Genomic DNA, 19655 nt, shown 5'->3' with positions numbered 1-19655 from the left:
AAGCAGGACGCTGCAAAGGACAGAGGTCTGAGCTGCTGACGTGGCATGAGATGCTGATGTGGCGAAAGCTTGTTGGACGCGGTGATGAGGCGCAAGATATGGAAGGACGAGCAAGTTGGATGTATTCGAAGATACATGGAGGATTGAGAGAATATTTTGTTAAGAAAGGATAAGGAAGGATTTCCTTTTTGTTAGGATGCACAAATATTTTGTTAGAAATCTTTGATGCGAGGTTAAATATACTAGGGCTAGCCGCAGAAAAGTGCTAGAACTTGTGGGGATAAAAGTGGTGAGATTTATAACCTTCAAGTGATCATAAAAAAGGCTTAGAAGGGGAGTGTGTTAATTTCTCTTAGATCTACACAGGGTGTTGTGTTAAATAGATAGGAGAGAGCTTAGTTTCAAGTCTTGTAAGAAATGATAGTTTTTATATAAGATTGAATAAGAAGCGTTTGCTTGGCTTGTTTCCAAGCGGGTTTATTTGTTGTGTGTGTCTTTATACCCTAACCTGAATGTGACAGCAGCAGATCCAGGAAAAGTGGGAGGAAATGAAGAATATATTTTGATAAATCGTGAAGACATGTTGCTACGATGAAGAATGAACCAGCGTCGGGTATCAAGTGCTAGGAGCGAGATCAAGGCATAAAGAACCAACTCGGTGACACCATGGCGCAAGCGAGTTAGAAAGAGCTGCTGCGAAGCGATTAGTTGACGAAAGGCTCTGCATAAGTGAGATAGCTACATGTAATAACATCTCGGCACGCGTGCGATGATGATCTCCATGACACTGTTAGGATCACCGCCACCATTGGAGCCATCGGCAAGTTCAGAGATCACAACCATCGTCGTGTGACGTTAGCAGCAACGAATTAACTGAAAGTGATGAGACTAGTTCGATTTCCTTTTCTTTCTAAAATAACGTTGTTGTTGTCTATAGTATCTATACTATTAAAAGGGTAGCAGTTTTAATAAAAAGACATAAGTTAGAGATTATTAGAATGAAATGCCATTGAAGCTGGAATAAGGATATTTTTTGAAGCCAAACAGATAGCTAAAAAATCCGAACCAAACAAATATTAATTGTGTTAAGTTTGTTCAATAAATCGGTTTTAAAAATAAAAATAAAAAAATAAAGTATAACATTTTAAACGATAATATACTGCAGATGTCATTAAAGATAAACAAATCTACCCACATTATTAGCACGCCAGAATTTAATGTTACGTATAACACAATTCAAATTACAGTAAAACCTCTATAAATTAATAATGTTGGGACTGCAGAAATTTATTAATTTATAGAGGTTTTATTTTATCGATCAATTAATAATTATTAATTTATAGAGACATTGTCCATATTTGGTATTCAAAAAAAAAAGTTTTTAAAACTAAGATTTAATTTTTATAAATAATATTTATATATAATCAATTATAAGGAAAATAACAATTCTTATGTTTTGAAGAAAAAACAAAAAGTGTTTCATAAGTAGGATTATTAGAAATGAGGTCTACCAAAAATTAATGTTCATATATATACATATATTTTGATAATTTTATAAAATTATTAATTTATACTATTGTTGGGATCATATATTTACAAAGGATTTTCAAGAAAAGTATTCTTTTGTTATATTATCGAATTACGTCTAAAATTATACTGATCTTAACTTGGGACCGGAGAAATTTATTAATTTATAGAGAGTATTAATTTACCGAGTATTAATTTATAGAAGTTTGACTGTATATTGTTAAGATTAAGAAAATCCAGTCTGACAATATCTTTCTAAAAAGTAAATATACGGTTAATAAATGATCAATTTGACATTTTACACCTAAATTTCGGATAGTTAACATATGATAAATGATTCGGAAATATTCTCATATAAAAAATCTTAGCTAACTTACCAATGTTTGGTAGACTATATGCTACATTTATTTTCATCCTTAACAATATAGCATATTTTGAGTAGTAACATGTATTAAAGATTCCTTGATTTCACAATTAACATTATCTTATAGATATTTAATATTAGTTTTTTAACAAAACTTGACAAACTAATGAATAACGTAACCGACTAAATGTATCTATAAATAAGAAAATTCACAATAACTCATTACTCTAAAAAAGTCCATCACCCAACAGATAGGGGTTCTCTGTGAAAACCTTATTTTGCGTGGTCAAAATTTATTGGTTCTTTGTTTTTATTTAGATTGTTATATGTTTAGATGTTCAATTTATTCTCCTTTAGTTTATGATTATTAATTATATTTAATCTCAGTTATAATTTAAAGAAATAAGCTAGATAATTATGATATGTTTATGTAGGGTTTAGAGTATAGTTGGAGAAGCCTATATGGTGTAGTCTTCTAATTTCAGGTGATAAGTTAAAACTTTTTTTATTTAAATTGTATAATAGTGGTCTCAAATTTTCAGAAGATATTTCAATGGCGTTCTAAACTTTTTATGTATAGGTAAAGAGATGAAGTTGCTGGGATAACATGACAGTACATGTTGTGATCAAAGAGTGGTACTTCACTATTACACAAAACTATCATTGGTATAATAGATGTCCGCCTAATTTTGTGTACAATTTATTTCCTGTAAATATGAAACATACCTCTACGCCTATTACCTCACAACCAATGAAGAAAAATTTAAAAGTAAATCAATTAATTTTCTTTCTCAGATGTATAGTACCAAATTCTACTAACCTCTTATGCGTATTCTTATTATTTTTGGTTCTAGGGTCAATACTTGATCACAAGTCGATTTATTGATCCGTTCACAAACAGATATAAAGATTTTATAGATGTTATTCACTTAATTTGTATCTGTTAACTTTTCAAATACTTTCTAATCTGATATTTTTATCTATTTCCAGATTGTGAATATTGGCCAAAATGAGATAATTTATTTTAAAACGTCCAAACATCAAACTCCATTCTTAACTCCAAATGCAATGTATGTTTATCATGTATGGTGTTAGAAATATATATATTTTTAATTCATTTATGGTTCCTCATATGTTTTTTAATGTATGGTTCTAATTTTTTTAGTATAAAAGTTATGTTTATATAAATTGTTTATGAGGAGAAGTCAGAACTGTCTTCCTTATTTCATTATGTTTAGAGAAAATAATATAAGCTAATTTTAAGTGGATATTTTAATAGTGGTTTCTATGTACAAGTTACAAGTGTATATATGCTCTTCACACTACAAGATAAAGATATCGTGTTCAAAATATGGTTCAAACATTTTCACAAAACTATCGTTTTATGTTTTCTAATCGTGAAGAATTTAGAAAGAATTTACTTCTCACATGATTTATTTTCATCAATTTCACTTCATCGGTTTTATATATAGAGCAAACATGCATCATCTTTTGTTAAGGTTGGGACACAATAATCGGAGATAAAAAATCGAGAATGGGAACAAGACAGAAATTTGGAAATAAATCTTTTATTGGTAAATAAATTTAATAAAATTTGTGATACATATAATATTTAGAAATTCATAAAGCCACAAAGCAAATTTAATAAAATTTGTGATACATATAATATTTAGAAATTGATAAAGCCAAAGAAATTCCAACCTATATAATCCATTAGATAATACACATTGGCATAGTAAATTAAATGCATTTGATCCATATGAATTATAATAACTTCAAAAGTTTTGAGAAATACAAGGGGGAATGGATAGTAATATATATTTAAAAAAAATCGTAGAGCTATTTATCTCAAATAACAGGTATAAGATGTGCGATAATTCATAAAATAAAAGAAAAATGATTGCCTCCTACTTGAAGTATACACACATAGCCACACATACAAACAATATAAATATCTTGTTAACTACGTGAAGTTTTGTCATCACATAAAGACATCCATAAACAAACATAGGTTATGTGTGCAACATCATAAACATTCGAGGTCTGCCGGAATCCGGTGTTGACCAAAGTTGACCGACGTTGAACAGTATTGACCAGCGTTGACCAGTTTTGACTGGCGTTGACCAGGAAAAAAAATTCAAAAAAAGAAATCCTAAAAATAATAATTATTCTGTTTTTATGTATTTTTGATAAATAAATAAAAAGATGTATAATTTACAAAAACAAAATATAACAACAAAAAAATACAAGAAAATTATTTACCAAAAAAGAATAAAAATAATATGAAAAACAAAATTTGTGGTATATAAAGTAACTACTTTTGTTAAGCCTAGTGGAGAACAACTCTCGTTCATCCCCTCTTAATTAACAAATCAGAATACAATAATATGACATGTCATATCATATTTTTAAAAAGTATATTTTATTAAGAAAATTATATCAGTTTGGGTTTACAAAAGAGTGGTTAGGTATACATTTTACAGTTAAACGAAATTATGTCGGTTTGGGTTTACAAAAGAGTGGTTAAGGTTTAGATTTGTAACATCCGCGAACCGAAATCCCGGTTTAGGGATTGCATCGGTCGATGCACTATGTGCATCGGTCGATACAAGGTCGGTTTTTCTCCGGACGAGTTAAGTTAAACGTTGCGTTCTGGGTTAGGAAAACCCTTAACACGAGTTTTGTCTCATTCGTCTTGTGATGGCGGTTTTTGAGAAATAGAAAGAAAGAAAGAGCTTTGTGAGAGTTCTTGAGCGTTTTGGGAGATTCTTGGAGGTTTATGGCGTTTCTTGGTGAGATCTGTAGCTGAGATCGTTGTAGGAGCGTCCTAGGAATGTTTCTCCTTGTGTTTGGGTCGGATTTCTTCTGTGGCAAAGGTAAGTGCAGGACCATGACTTATCTAAGCTAGAGAACTCTTTAATCTGCTTGTTGTGTGATGTTAGACTTGTTAGAATGATAATTGGGACGTCAGAAAGCTTTCTTGTGACTTGGGATCGAGTTTTGTGCTTTGCAGGACGAAGATCCGGCGAGAAGCTTCGGGGAAAACACGATGCTCGGCATTGCATCGGTCGATGCATATCTTGCATCGGTCGATGCAAGTGCGAGGACGGCGCGTAAAACTCTAGGGTTTTCGTGTTATGTCGAGCATGCGACGGTCGATGCAGATTGGGTGTCGGTCGATGCAAGTGTAACTTGCACACTTGCATCGGTCGATGCAGCTTCTATGTCGGTCGATGCATGTTGGTGTCGGTCGATGCAGAGTCCTGGTTTGTTATTTGCTGTTTGTTGATTGTTGTTTGATGGTTAGAGATGACTCTATTGCTTGTGTGTATAGCCCAGTAGATGGGAGGATTGCCTTACTGAGTGTTTATAAAATACTCATGCATTACAATATGTGTTTGTGGTGCAAGTAAAGGCAAAGTGTGATCATGGAATTAAGGCAATGAAGAGGAGGATGTTCTAGGGACTCGGTTTGATGTTGTCTGGCTTTGCTAGATTGCTAGAGTTGGCTCATTAGAAACATTCCTAGGTTGCTGATTTCATGTTTCATGATGATTGGTTATTTGGATATTGGTTAATTTATATTATTGGATATATATTGGATATTGGTATTGTTATTCCGCTGTTGATTGTGATTGTGGTTAGGTGGCTAGTGGGTATGAGACTACTAGTTGTAGTATATTATTATATTATATTTATATATGTATTATTTATTATTTTAAAAAAAACGGGTCGGGTCGTTTCAGTTTGGTATCAGAGCCCTTACGGTTCTAGGTTTGGGTTCACTAGGCTTTGTGCTGTAGATGTTTGAGATTTGCATGCTTTGATTGATTATGTGAGTTAGTCAATTGTGTGTAGCATGGAGTCCTAGAACATCCTCTTCGAGCCTATTGTGTGATTCCCTGGTGAGTTTGTGTTTTTGTATTTTTGTGTTATGTTATGATTGCTTGTTAGACTTTGTTCTTGGAAGTGCAGTGGTTAAAGGTGTCGTGGTCATAGTCGGGCGGGTCCCAAGGCTAGCGAGTGTGTGGTCCAGAGTTCCACTAGATGATACGTCAGAGGGTCACTAGCGTATCAGGAGGGACCAGAGGGTGTTAGCCGATGAGTGTGTCGGGGGTGCTGGGAACCCAGTTTCGGGGTTGCAGTAGGTGGAGCCCAGGGTCGAGATGATCGCTTGGCGGATCTGTTGGCGTGCTGTTAGAGCGGTTACCGAGAGGGGGACCAGTGTAGGCTCCAGTTGTGCCGCATGTGGCGGGGTGCAGCCGAGGGCTGCGGATGTTGAGGAGCTCTCATCCTATGTTAAGAGGATGGAGCGGTTGTAGATGACCGGTATGAGATTATTTTCTAGAGGTATCGAGCCTAGAGAGGCGGATAAGTGGATATATGCAGTTGGAGTAAATATTTTGCAGCTTGGTGGTTAATCCAGTTGGATATTAGGAGTTGAGTGGGCAGGTGTAACATTGCAATGTTATACTCGGACCACAGGAGGTACTTTTGGTTGGGAGATGTTTATAGTCATTCAGGATTGTTACTCCTGAGGGGATGGTGATTCCCCTGAATACCGATAGCTCGAGGGGCTGAGGGCTCCGAGAGTGGCAGAGGGGATGATGTTCTCCTGAGGGGATGAGTAGTTCCCCTGATACCGAGATTTTGAGGATTGTGGTCCAAGAGTGAAACGGTATAACTCAAAGACGCTGGTCTGAGAGTGAGATCGGTATGACTCGAAGGTTGCGACCTAAGAGTGGAAGAGTTGGGAGCAAGCAATGTATAGAATGTGGGTATAAACATAACGACGGAATGTAGACCTCGAGAGTGATGGTGGTTTCATCTTGGATTTTAGGTTTATGATTGGCCAGTGGGCCAGGGTTTTATGACCGGTGCGGTCAAGAATGTGTGGCTGATGCGCCAGGATTGGGTGGTCGGTGGTGTTGGAGTCCCGGGAAGGAGAGCTGCAGCAGGTATGAGCCGGCAAGGGCATGGTTGCCAGGTACATAAGATTTATGAGAAGCCTTCATGGCAGGATAAACTAATCGTTGCGACGATGGTGGATGAAGTTCATTGGAGATGGACAAGGTTGCTAGATTCAAGGTTTTGGTAAGCTTGCTGGGGGAAACAAGTCAAGTAGGTTAAGTTGGCGGCCTGCAAAGCATTCGATACGCTCGTATTGATGATTTGCTTTGGAGAATAGCTAAGCGGAAAGTTAATTTTGGATTAAGCCATCTTGAGGAAGTTTCCCTTAAAGGCAGGTTACTAGAGGTTTCTTCGAATGGCAGAGGGGTTGATTTTTCATATGGTGGTGAGTTGATGTCAGCATACTTGATTATTAGTCTAGTGGTGCTGAGGAAGTAAATAGAGGATTCCTTTGTATTATAACTTCACCGTTGGGAGCGTCAGTGGGGTTCGTCAAGTAGAAGGACGAGGTATGGGTTTATGAGTTTGTGGTGTTGCCGTTGGGTTAGACAAACACGCTAGCAGCATTTATGAGATTAATGAACAACGAGTTTCAGGAGCTTCTGGACGTGTCTGTCATTATTTTCATCGACGATATCCTGGTTTATTCTAAGAGTCCTGAGGAGCATGCAGTGCATTTGAGGGCAGTTCTGGAGAAGCTGCGGGAGCAGAAGTTGTTTGCTAACTTGAGCAAGTGTAGTTTTTGGCAGCGTGAGATGGGTTTTCTATGTCACATTGTTTTTGCATAGGGGGTTTCTGTAGATCCGGAGAAGATTCAGGCTATCAGGGATTGGCCTAGACTGCAGAATGCCACGGAGATCAGGAGTTTCCTTGGTTTGGCAGTACAGGATGCCACGGTCGATGCATGTTGGTGTCGGTCGATGCAGATTCCTCGTTTGTTATTTGCTGATTGTTGATTGTTGTTTGATGGTTAGAGATGACTCTATTGCTTGTGTGTATAGCCCAGTAGATGGGAGGATTGCCTTACTGAGTGTTTATAAAATACTTATGCATTACAATATGTGTTTGTGGTGCAAGTAAGGCAAAGTGTGATTGTGGAATCAAGGCAATGAAGAGGAGGATGTTCTAGGGACTCGGTTTGATATTGTCTGGCTTTGCTAGATTGGTAGAGTTGGCTCATTAGAAACATTCCTAGGTTGTTGATTTCATGTTTCATGATGATTGGTTATTTGGATATTGGTTATTTATATTATTGGATATATATTGGATATTGGTATTGTTATTCCGCTGTTGATTGTGATTGTGGTTAGGTGGCTAGTGGTTATGGGACCACTAGTTGTAGTATATTATTATCTTATATTTATATATTTATTATTTATTATTTAAAAAAAAACGGGTCGGGTCAATTCAAGATTTTACTATTAAATAAAAAAATATATCCCGGTTTCGATTTATAAAAGAGTGTTTAGAGTTTAGATTTTACAATTAAATAAAATTTTATGTTGGTTTGGGTTTATAATAAATGGTTAGGGTTTTAGATGTGATAATTAAAAACTGTAATATAATATGAAAATTAACAATTTTAAAAATGATTGATCAACATATTTTGTTTCTTTACTTAAGATTTGAATCCTTAATTTAAAGGGGATGAATAAGAGAGGTTCGCCCATAAGGGTGAACCCACAAATTGTTTGTTTCTTAATACAGAAAAAATACCAAAAATAATATAATAAAATTATACCACCAAAATTTGATGTGTAGTAGATTTTTCATAAACAATAACAAATTTATACTCTTTCTATTTAAAAATCATTTTTAATTTTGTATTTTCAAAAAGACATAAAAACAAAAAATTATTATTATTAGGAAAAAAAAAATATTTTTTTTGAATATTTTTTTCTGGTCAACAGCAGTCAACGCCGGTAAATATATGTCAACATCAGTCAATACCGGTCAACGCCGGATTCCGGCTAACCTCGAATGTTTATGGTGTTGTAGACATAACATATGTTTGTTTATGGATGTCCTTATGTGATGACAATAGTTCACGTAGTTAAGAAGACATTTATATTGTTTGTATGTGTGGCTATGTGTTGGTGTATACTTCAAGTAGTTGGTAATCATTTTTCCTAAAATAAAATACATTTTCTAAACTATTTCCGATTGAATACCAAACGAGAATTTCGGGTAACAAGAGAATATTCGAAAATTTGGATGATTAAATATTTACATTCTATTGGTGAATCCGCTGATTTTCAAGTTGATTCCGAGCTTTTCAAAATAAACAAAACATCAAATTAGATATCTTATATTTTTCTTACATATATTATTTAATATATAGTATTAAAATCTTATAATAATTTGTAATAGATATGACATACATTAATTATCAAAATTATTTTTTTCTGAAACCCTATTTGTATTTATGGTAAAACTATTTATTATTAATATTAATTAATTTTAGCTTGAAATATATTTAATAAATGATAGAAAAGGATTTATTGAGCTACTGGAGATATTTACTATTTGGATTTAGAGAGACGGATTTTTTCGGGTAAAGAAAATATTATATATGTTAGGAGATGACTATTGGGACATGGTTTGGACTTAGTTTTTGAAATCAATCTCGCACGTACGAGCGGGTCAGAATCTAGTTTATATTAAGGAACCCAAATTGTCATTTCACTAGGTATATATACCCTCAATGCAGGCGTTTAGTTTTTTTTTTTAATTCCAAAAAATATAAATTTTCATTAAATCATTTTTGTTCTTCTTAATTAATCAAAGAACTTCCAATTGTTGAATTTATTTTCACATTTTGTTCGATATAAAATATCTCTGAAAACAGTCGGTCAAAGAATTTCACTATTATTATTTTTTTTTTCAACTATATGAGCAAATGTGTTTTTTTTTCTTCAAATTTTTCTTGTAAGACTGGTGTCTAGTTTTTTTGGTATTTTTATTTAGAAATAATTTCAGCAATGGAAAAATATAAAAAAAGAAACTCAAGTACTGTTTCTCACATTTTTTTTTGTTTTGTTTTGTTTTGTTTTTGGTTCTACTTAATTAGAAGGACACCAACTAGAATAGCTTTGAATAATTAATGATTGATTCTCAGAGAACTTTTTCCTAATTTGAATATTCGATTCTAAGGATGGGGGATTAATAATTCCAGTTTTCTCAATAGAACTCTTTACTCTTTTTGCTCTATTACATTACAATGTCGTTATCGGAAACTTTTATTCGCCTCTGATTCACAGCAGTTGATCAATGCGCTAAACTCGGATCTTTCTTTGAAGGAGATCTATGGAATTCTCCACGGTATTTTTGCAGTAGCTTTGAAGGAGATCCATGAGATTCTCCACGATATCTTTTGTACCTCGAGAGAAGAATCGACGAGCGGATGAGATTGTGAAAAACTCTTTATCTTCCCTTTTGTCTCAATCGAATGTATATCCTAATTTGTCTGTAATCTCTTCCCCAGACCGTTTGGTTGAACCGACCCAGGGGGTTGTACCAATTTCTTCTTAATTTTAAAGAAAGTGTTTGACAAAAAAAAAAAAGAAAAGCTCTCGTCTTTTTCTTGTTTTTTTTCCTTTTAATCTAGTAGTCTGTTCGTTAAACAAAAGGTACTCAATTAAGCAATAGCAACATCTTGAAACTATATAGTACTACTATGCCAACCCGTACTACGTACGGGTACAATGTACAAACATAAATAAAAAACCTAAATAAATAAATGTTAATGAGTATATGAAATGCAAAATTTAAAATCCACAATAGAAAATATCAGAAGATTATTGTTCGGAATTACCTCACTTATTATTTGTACTACTTAAGTTCGTTTGTGTCATATTACATACGGAAATATATATAATGTTTTGTAGTTCTTTTGTTTTCTGATCATCTGTAATACAATGTAATTTTTCATTACTTCTGGCAATATATGGAATAAAAAAAAGAAGGGAGATTCTCAAATAGCACCAAAATAAGTTTTTTTCTAAATTTAGCACAATATTTCTAAAATTCTAAAAAGTAGCTTCAATTAATTTTTTAAAATTAAATCCTAAATTCAAAATACTAAATCCTACCCCTCAAAACTATACCCTAAATATGAAATTGAGAACTCAAACCTAAAAAATCAAAATTCTAAAAATTAATTAATATTTTAATATGTTAAATAGTGCTATTTTTAGAAATTTTTTGAATGTGTGCTTTATTTGTCTATAAAACTTGTTTTAGTGCTATTTTAGTGTATTTCTCTAAAAAGAATGAGAGGACATGAAATTAAGATGTAATACGATTTTAAAAGAATGAGGAAGGAAAATCACAAGAGTCTGAAACAATAGATGAACGTTGACGGTTGACCACATAGAGTTTGTGTGTCATAACATAAACTTTAGTTGTGTTGAGCAGACTTGAGCTTTATGTATGTGTTAAGATTCTCTTGAAAGGCTTTTCCTTCAATAAATTAGAGTAATATACTTATACATGTCCTTCCTTCAGCTTCCGTAATGTTTCTTCAATAAGCTTTCTTGTTTTCGTAACATGCATGCTTCTTAATGCTTAACTTTTGTATTTTACTGAACTGACCTGCTTTATGAAAGCCCATATTTTCTTATATGTTCTGAAGGATAGATAACAAAAGGCGCTAATTAAACCCAAAAAAAAATCATTATATTTGATGATTAACTAATTATGACATGACTACTCGACAACCAAAATAATGAATTTTGTATTTTTCGTTTAAATGGAAGAGGTATTTGTAATTTTAGTACCTTTTTCGAAAGATACTAAGAGTTTAGTACATTTACTATTCATAATTATAGAAATGTACTAAAAATTTAGTACATTTACTATTTAATTATAGAAATAGGTGGTGTCTCACTGTAGCAACGTGGCACTGTAGCTCTTTTTTCTCTAATTTAATCTATCCCTCATTTTGTTTGACTATTTTATTTAATAATATTAAATATTTTTAACAAATTTTATCACATCTCTCTTTTATTATTAAAATATTTGTGAATAATTATATGTTTCTAAAACTTTTTAGACACAAAATATTTTTATGTTTTTTTCTCTATAATTTGATACAAATTTTGTTTTATTCTTTTTAAATATATATTATATCACTACTGATGTATATTACTATTCTGTATATATTTATTGCTGGATGATTTTAATCCGTATACTGGATTGTTAGATATATCAATTCCAGCAAAATCATCCAGTTATAAACGTTTACAGATCAATTCCAACAAAAAAAACATATATAATAACCATCCAGCCATAAACGTGTACGGATCAAAACCATCTAGCCATAAACTTTTACTGATTAAAACAATCTAATTTACGAATTAACAACTATCCAACAATAAATGTGTACAGAACAATTATATATATCAGTTGTGATATTAAAAAATAAAAATAATAAAATAAAATGCATATCCAATTATAAAAAAAAAATAGTATTTCTGTATCTAAAAAAAATTAAAAAAAAAATTATTATCAAATATTTGAATAACAAGATATGGGATGTTTTTTTTATAAAAAAAAAATTATATCTCACACAAATGGATCCCACATAAATTCTCCTTCTCTCACATCCTCTCTCACCCACTCTCACCCTCTCTCACCCTCTCTTATTCTCTCACCCACAAAAAAAATGAGTCTTACATCTCTCACACACAATTTCCCACTCTCTCTCACACAAATAGGTCCTACATTTGTTACACCCTCTCTCATTCTCACACACAACCGGACCCCACACAACCATACACTCTTTCACACACTCTCACACATACTTTCACTATTATAAATAGTGAACGTACTAAAAACTTAATTTCTTTCTGAAAACATACTAAATCTACAACACATCCTAAATGGAAATAGTGGTAGGAAGGGTAATGTGGAAAAATCAATCGAGGGCTAATTATAAAAATGAAGAAATTGTGTTAAGACTAAATGACTAAACAATAGTAAAATACAAAGAAGTTCAACGCATTCTGAAACCTAGGAGCCATTATTTTCATAAGGAAAAAACTGCAGTAGAAAGAAATGATATATACCGAAAACCCGGAAAAATAATGGCTTCATATAGTTTACAAAGAGATCCAGTTTCTCATAGCTTTGTGTTGTTGTGTTTGATGGTTTCCAAAAAAATAAACTGTTAAAATTCATCATGAAACACTCAAAATTAACAGAGTTTGATATGCTTACCCATCGATTTGCTTACCAATTTAACAGTGTCTGAGCCAAACCTACAAAACAATTACAAAATATTAGCAAATTGTCACAGAAAACAGAGATTAGGTTAGGAAAATCTGGAAACGTAACAAATGGTGACCTAATTACCATGCAATTCACCAAACGGTGAATGAATAGAGTAAAATAGAAATGACATAAGAAAGAAGAAATTGTGACTTAAATAGTAGATGAAAAACAGTTTGAACATTGATATGCTATTGCTAGTGAACGTGTCAACACTATCGTATTTTTAGGAACAAAAAGAAACTGTTTTCGATAGCATTTTTTGTAATCAATTTTTTGAGGAAAACATATCTGCTGTCGCAGAAAATTATTGGCCTAGTGACTTGTGATTTATAGTATAAACTATAAAGAATTATATTTTTGTGTTGTATTTTTAAAAACTCACATATAACCTACAATTGAATATTATTTTATTAAAAATTGACATTGTATTAAGAATGCATATTAATTGTTATTTTTTAATTTCTTATTTTTATTATATTAGCTAATTATATTATACTGGTTTGTTAGTTTGTAATGCATGTTACTTATTAGATTGATATTAAAGCGTGATGATGCATGTGACCCGTGGATAATATTGGTACAATGATCTAAAAGAGCGAATTAACTTATTCTTGCTTATAAATAATTTTATTTAATTATTTTTATTGGTGTTAATAATATGCTGGTTAAAAAATAAGCATGGTCGAATCAATGTTCTAATATGCAATGTTAATTAATAGAGTAAATAATTTCCCAATAATATTTTTCAAATTGTTTTTGAAAATTGAGTGGCATAATTCATAAGTGGAATACTAACATTTCATTTCCAAATTTAATATCTATATTTTATGTGATAGACAAAAAATTAGGAAAACTCTTTGTTTTCAAGTTAAAATGTTCATACATTTTATGAAAAATGTAACAGATGCAGAACATGTTAAAAAAAACAACGGTTTACTCATCATAATCCTTGTTAAATCCACACTACACAACCAACAGAAGATTGCCGGATTAACAATAGAGAAAAATGGCCCAGGCTCTAATGAAAAATGTTTTTTTATTTGATCATTTTGAATGTTTGATCATTTTGAATGTTTGATCTTTTTGAATGTTTGTTTAGAGAAATTACAATAGACACTAATTAAGTTACATAACCGTACATGATAAGTATACAAAAATATAACCAATTACAATTTTGATAAGAAAAAAATAGAAAAGTTTGTTGCATGAAAAGTTTGTTCCATGAACTCTTTCATTAAGAGGTCTATAAGATACAAAAGAAAAGAAAAATGATGAGGATGAATGATATATAAACTAAACATGAAAAACAAACACTAATTAAAACTAATCACACTGAAAAAGAAAAAAATAAAATAAACTCTTTCGTTGGTTCCTAGGAAATTGCATAATCAGAAGCTGAAATCAATATTAGCATACGTCTTTTTTTTTTCTTTTAAAAAAGTAATATTAACATACGTCTTCTTAACTTCAACATTCATTTTTATCTTTAGAATAGATTTGCAGGTTTGAGAGAGAATACAACCTTACGCCCCGATTAGTAACGACTGTTATTTATGGCCATAGAGACTTTGACAGTAAAAATTTGGCTGCAGACTTTGGCTGTAGATATTTTAACTGTTAAAATCTTATTATTAAAAAATAAACTTTAAAAGTTGGGACTGCAACTTTATTAATAACAAAATTATAAAAAAAATACAAAGATGAAGATAAAAATAATAAATTTGTGAAAAGAAGTGGATGTCATAAGAAAGATAAAAATGCTGGTAATTAATCTATAAAAAAAAGTTTGTGTAAAAATATATATAAATATAAATAGAATTTTTAATTATGATGGAGGAAGGAAAAAAAAGTTTTTAAAATTTGTTAGTTTTAAAGCGTCATTTTGAAGCTTTAAATAAATGTCCTGATTGGTACAAGATTTTTAAGACTTTAAAAAAATTAAAGCATTGACAGCCATTTGTCAATCATACTTTTTTTATTTTTATTTTTTTAAAAGCTTTGTAAGTCACTTTTTTTTCCTTTTTTTGTTTTCTCAAATTTTTTAAAGCCTCAAAATGAGGTTTTAAATTTTAACAAATATAAAACTTTATTTTTTTTTCTCTTCCCATTATACTTAAAAACTCTCGAAAAGTTTATATATAAATTTTACATAAATTATTTTTCCACATTAATTATTCTTATTTTTTTCTCATTCTTTTAAGATTCATTTCATTAATAATTATTTTTATTTTCATTCTCATCTGTTTAATATATTTTAATAATAAAAATAACAATTTCAGTATTAAAAAGTAAAAAAAATTTCACCAAACACTCCAAATAAAAAATTTCTCTCACAGTTTGACAAAGTGAAAGATAGCTTCCACGTCTTAGCCACCTCTTAAAAAAAAGACAACTATATCCTTGTAAGTTGTAACTAGACAATTCCAGTTCTGTTTTGTAACCCAACTGATGCACTGTTACAGTTAATTAAAAATATTCATTTAATAATCATCCGATGCACTGTTCAATTAATTTAAAAGGTAAAAAAACAAAAAAATAAAAAAGAGAAAAGGTAAAAAAGAAAAGAAAATATATTTATATTAATTTTCAATTTTTTTGTTTATCAAATAAATGAGAATAAAATTAGAGTGAGATGATTAGTTAATTAAATTTTGTCACACAAACATACTAACTCTTTAGTAAAAAACATATACATATATAGTTATACATATATCTCATAATGATCAATATTTATTTATTATATCTTTTCTATGTGAATAACAATAATAATAAAAAGTTCTCTAAGTTGGTTTATTTACAAACTGTAAAACTGCAATTTCAAGTTTTATAGATTATATCTTACTTCAGACGAAACTTTATTAAAAAAATTCAAAGGATTCAGAAAACTTTCTTCATTGTTGTTGTGTACGTAGATTATGATATCTTCGATGCAACATACATTTATTTGTTTCATTGGTGTTATGTACATATATTGGAAAAGAGAATTATTGGTACCGATTTATTTGTGTCATTGTTGTTGTGTACGTACACTGTAAGTAAATTTGATGTTATGTACATCTATTTATTTTATTATTGGTGTGTACGTGTATTTGATTTTGTTTGATATATGTGATGTACATACATCAAAAACTTAAAGTATTCATTAAATACTAAGTGATATAATATAATAATTTTTTTGTAGTTACTGTAACAACTAGACTTCATAGAACTCGGTTACTCAAGGGGACGAAACAGAACTAGATCAGGTTTGGTTTCTTTGTTTAAAGGGTACAAATATCAAAATATTGGCAAGAGGCTAATAATATGTGAACCCTAAACGTAAAATGTAACCACTTCGCGACTAATCCAATCCTAGTGGCACAATAGTTACTAAAAACGAACTCCTTAGCGACTACATAACAAGAGTCTTAATCTAGTCTCAATAATAAAAGACTAATTTGCGACTCAACTACCACTACAATAAAACAGACTTCACAACCCTTTTGGGACTAATAGGTTGTCCGTAATCAGTCGCTAAATCCAGACTCTACAATTAATCCCAAAACCGTCGCAAGGATAGGACTGGTATATATAGTCATAAAATTGTCTTTAAGTAGACTTCGTTGCGGTTTAGTCGAAAATGTACTACTACCAATTCTAGTTACATATTCGTCTCTAATATACGACTATATTATGGAGTCCGCAATCTGTCGCAAACCAGCGACCTTGTTGCGACCTACATAGTTTACGACCTTTTTTGTGACTATCGGAAATAGTCGCGAAGTAGTTGCAAAACCCTTATTTGCAACTAATGAACGACTATTATAGGAGTTGCAAATGGCCTGTTTTATGGTAATGACATAATTTGTTTCCTTAATTTGTTTTGCTTTTTAATTTAATTTTGATTTATTTTTAATAAAATATTAGATAGAAGATTTTGATTGATTGATAGGAGAGGAGGTGAATACAAGCGTACCTAAGTATTTTTCTATAAACATTACCTGAACAAAACAAAACAGGATAGTCATAAAAACAAAAAAAATATAGTAAATTATCCTATCTACATTACATGAATTACTTACTAATAAAAGGAGGTCATTGAGGCTCCTAAAGCCATCCACATCAGCCTAAAATCTTCTTCCTTAGATTGCCACATGGCATTTATACCAACGTAGTAAAAAAAATCATAAAAATAAAATAGTGTATTTCGTTTACCTGGTCAATCTCTTCCTCTCCTCTGTTGCAAAATCATCATACTTTGTGTCGTTCCAATCACCCAAGTAAATGCAGTCCACATTGTAACCCCTCTTTCTATCTTAATCGTTTCGTTTTTGCTGGAAAGAGGCATTTTCATCATATAGTGGTTGTAGAAACACTGATGGAGGTTATCAGTGAAAGCATGAAGACGTTCTAGTGCTACATGACTGTGTTGTAGGACTCTGGAAGATGTTTACGCGTCTTGGAGGAGTCACGGATATTGGATGACATGGCAATACTTTTGAAGGCTTGTTAATTAGAGGACAAGATATGATCATATTAACTTGAAGATTTGGACTTATCCTTGTTTAGGAAAGTAGGTCAGAGGAGGGTTCCTATATATTGTATTATTGGACAAACATGTTATTTGGCCGTCATAGAATAATTTTCAGAGCTAAGCGAATAAGCTTTTAGGGTTCTTAGTGATTTTGGTTAGATTAAGAATTGGTCAGTGACAAGTCGTGTTGACTGTGTGTAAATCTGATTAAACATATCTTGTAAGATTGTTTAAGTGATTCTTAATAAGAAAAGAAGTTCTTTTGTATATTGGCTGCATCTTCGTTTTTACAATTGGTATCAGAGCAGTCAACCGACGAGAGCTCTATACTCGCTACAGGTTGAGATCTTGGAATAATGATGCAGTTAGGTAATGAGTTAATGATGCTTCAAAGGGCTGTGATCTTGGATGAACAAGGTTATGGACGTTGGAAGGTACGTATGATTCAGTTGATTCGTAACCTAGGAGAAGACGCATGGACGGCTGTTGAAGAAGGTTGGGAACCTCCTTATGAAAAACTGAAGCAGGAGATAAGATCACCAAGCCAAAGGCACGTTGGACAACCGATGAGAAAAATCTATCTAAGTATAATGCAAGGGCTCTTAACGCCATCTTTGGTGCTATTGATGATGACGACTTTAAGCTTGTTCAAGGTTGTGAATCAGCTAAAAAAGCTTGGGATATTCTGCAGAAGTCTCATGAAGGGAATTCGAGTGTTAAAAGAACAAGATTGGATCAGCTTGCTTCTCAATTTGAAGTTCTAAGGATGGATCCAGAAGAGACAATCTCTCAATTCAGTGCTAAAATGAGTTCTATTGCCAATGAAGCTAAGAATCTTGGTAAAACATACAAGAATACCAAGTTGGTTAAAAAATTAATTAGGTGTCTGCCATCTAAGTATGCAGCACACAAAGCTGTCATGAGAGTCTCTGGAAACACTGATACTTTGAAATTTGAAGATCTAGTTGGTATGTTGAAGTCAAAAGAGATGGAGGTTGCTGAAGAACAGAGAATTCATGACAAAGGGATTGCATTCAAGGTAGATGACACAAACGACCAGCTGAAAGAAATTAAAGATAACATGTCCTTGATGGCAAGAAATTTTGGAAAAGCTCTCAAGCGTGTTGAAAAAGGACAGGGACGAGAATTAGCTTGCTGGAATCGAAGTGCTACAGAGAGGTCTTGTTCTATGCCAAATGTATCTGAGAAAGAAAAAGCTAATCGGAGAAAAGAGATTCAATGTCTTGAATGTGGTGGTTTTGGTCGTTACAAACTTGAGTGTCCAATGGTTAAGCGCAAGGAGATGAAGTGCTTTGAATGTAAAGGGATTGGACATTTAAAATCTGAATGTCCAAACATGGTGAAAGGAAATAATAAGGCATATGTTAGCTTTAGTGATTCAGAATCAGAGAGTGATGGGGATGAAAAAGAAGGACGAATGTTGAATCTTTTTGCATACAGTGCTAAAAGTGATGATATAGCTGATGAAAGCTCAGATGATGATGATGAAGAATCAATTACAAAAGAGAGCTATTGTGTACTCTATGACAATTGGGTTCAACTATGTAATGAAAAATTGCTACTTATCAAAGAAAAATTGCAGTTGGAAGCCTAGGTCAATATGCTAGAAGAAGAATGCAAGTCTAAAGTCTCAACTTGCAAGGAACTACTCCCTGCTGAAAAGGAGTTGCTTGAGAGAAAACTGAGAAATCTTCAAGAAATCTATGGTTTGGAAAAGGAAAGATCAACAAGCCTTGAAAGGGAGCTGAACGAGAATCATAAAAAAATTAGAATGTTGAACAATGGTGGCAAAAAGCTAGATGAGATACTATCTATGGGAGTTGTAGGATCTCAACATCAAGGTCTGGGTTATCACAAAGAGGAGACTGTTGAGCTGTTGTCTCGTGATAAATCAGTAAGCTTCGTTAAGAGCAATGTAAATCATGAAGCCGAGTCAAGTATTCTTGGAAAAGTGGTTCAACAGGAAGCCCCTGTAGCACTAACCAGGAACACACAAGTTCAATCTATACCACCTCTTGAGCGAAAAGGTTGGACTAAATCCAAGCG

The 19655-nt window shown here is 32.2% G+C and overlaps 1 protein-coding gene across 1 annotated transcript; it reads left to right on the top strand.

Annotated features, from left to right (window-relative positions):
- LOC104710127 lies at positions 17945-19203 on the top strand. Its single transcript, XM_010426679.1, has 2 exons — positions 17945-18005; positions 18116-19203. The coding sequence occupies exons 1-2, from the start codon at positions 17945-17947 to the stop codon at positions 19201-19203; spliced, it is 1149 nt and encodes a 382-aa protein (XP_010424981.1).

The sequence above is a fragment of the Camelina sativa genome, chromosome 1 (assembly GCF_000633955.1).
Source record: "Camelina sativa cultivar DH55 chromosome 1, Cs, whole genome shotgun sequence".
In the NCBI taxonomy this organism is placed as follows: domain Eukaryota; kingdom Viridiplantae; phylum Streptophyta; class Magnoliopsida; order Brassicales; family Brassicaceae; genus Camelina; species Camelina sativa.
The sequence above is the reverse complement of the archived record's forward strand: the minus strand, read 5'-3'. Positions and strand labels throughout refer to the sequence as shown.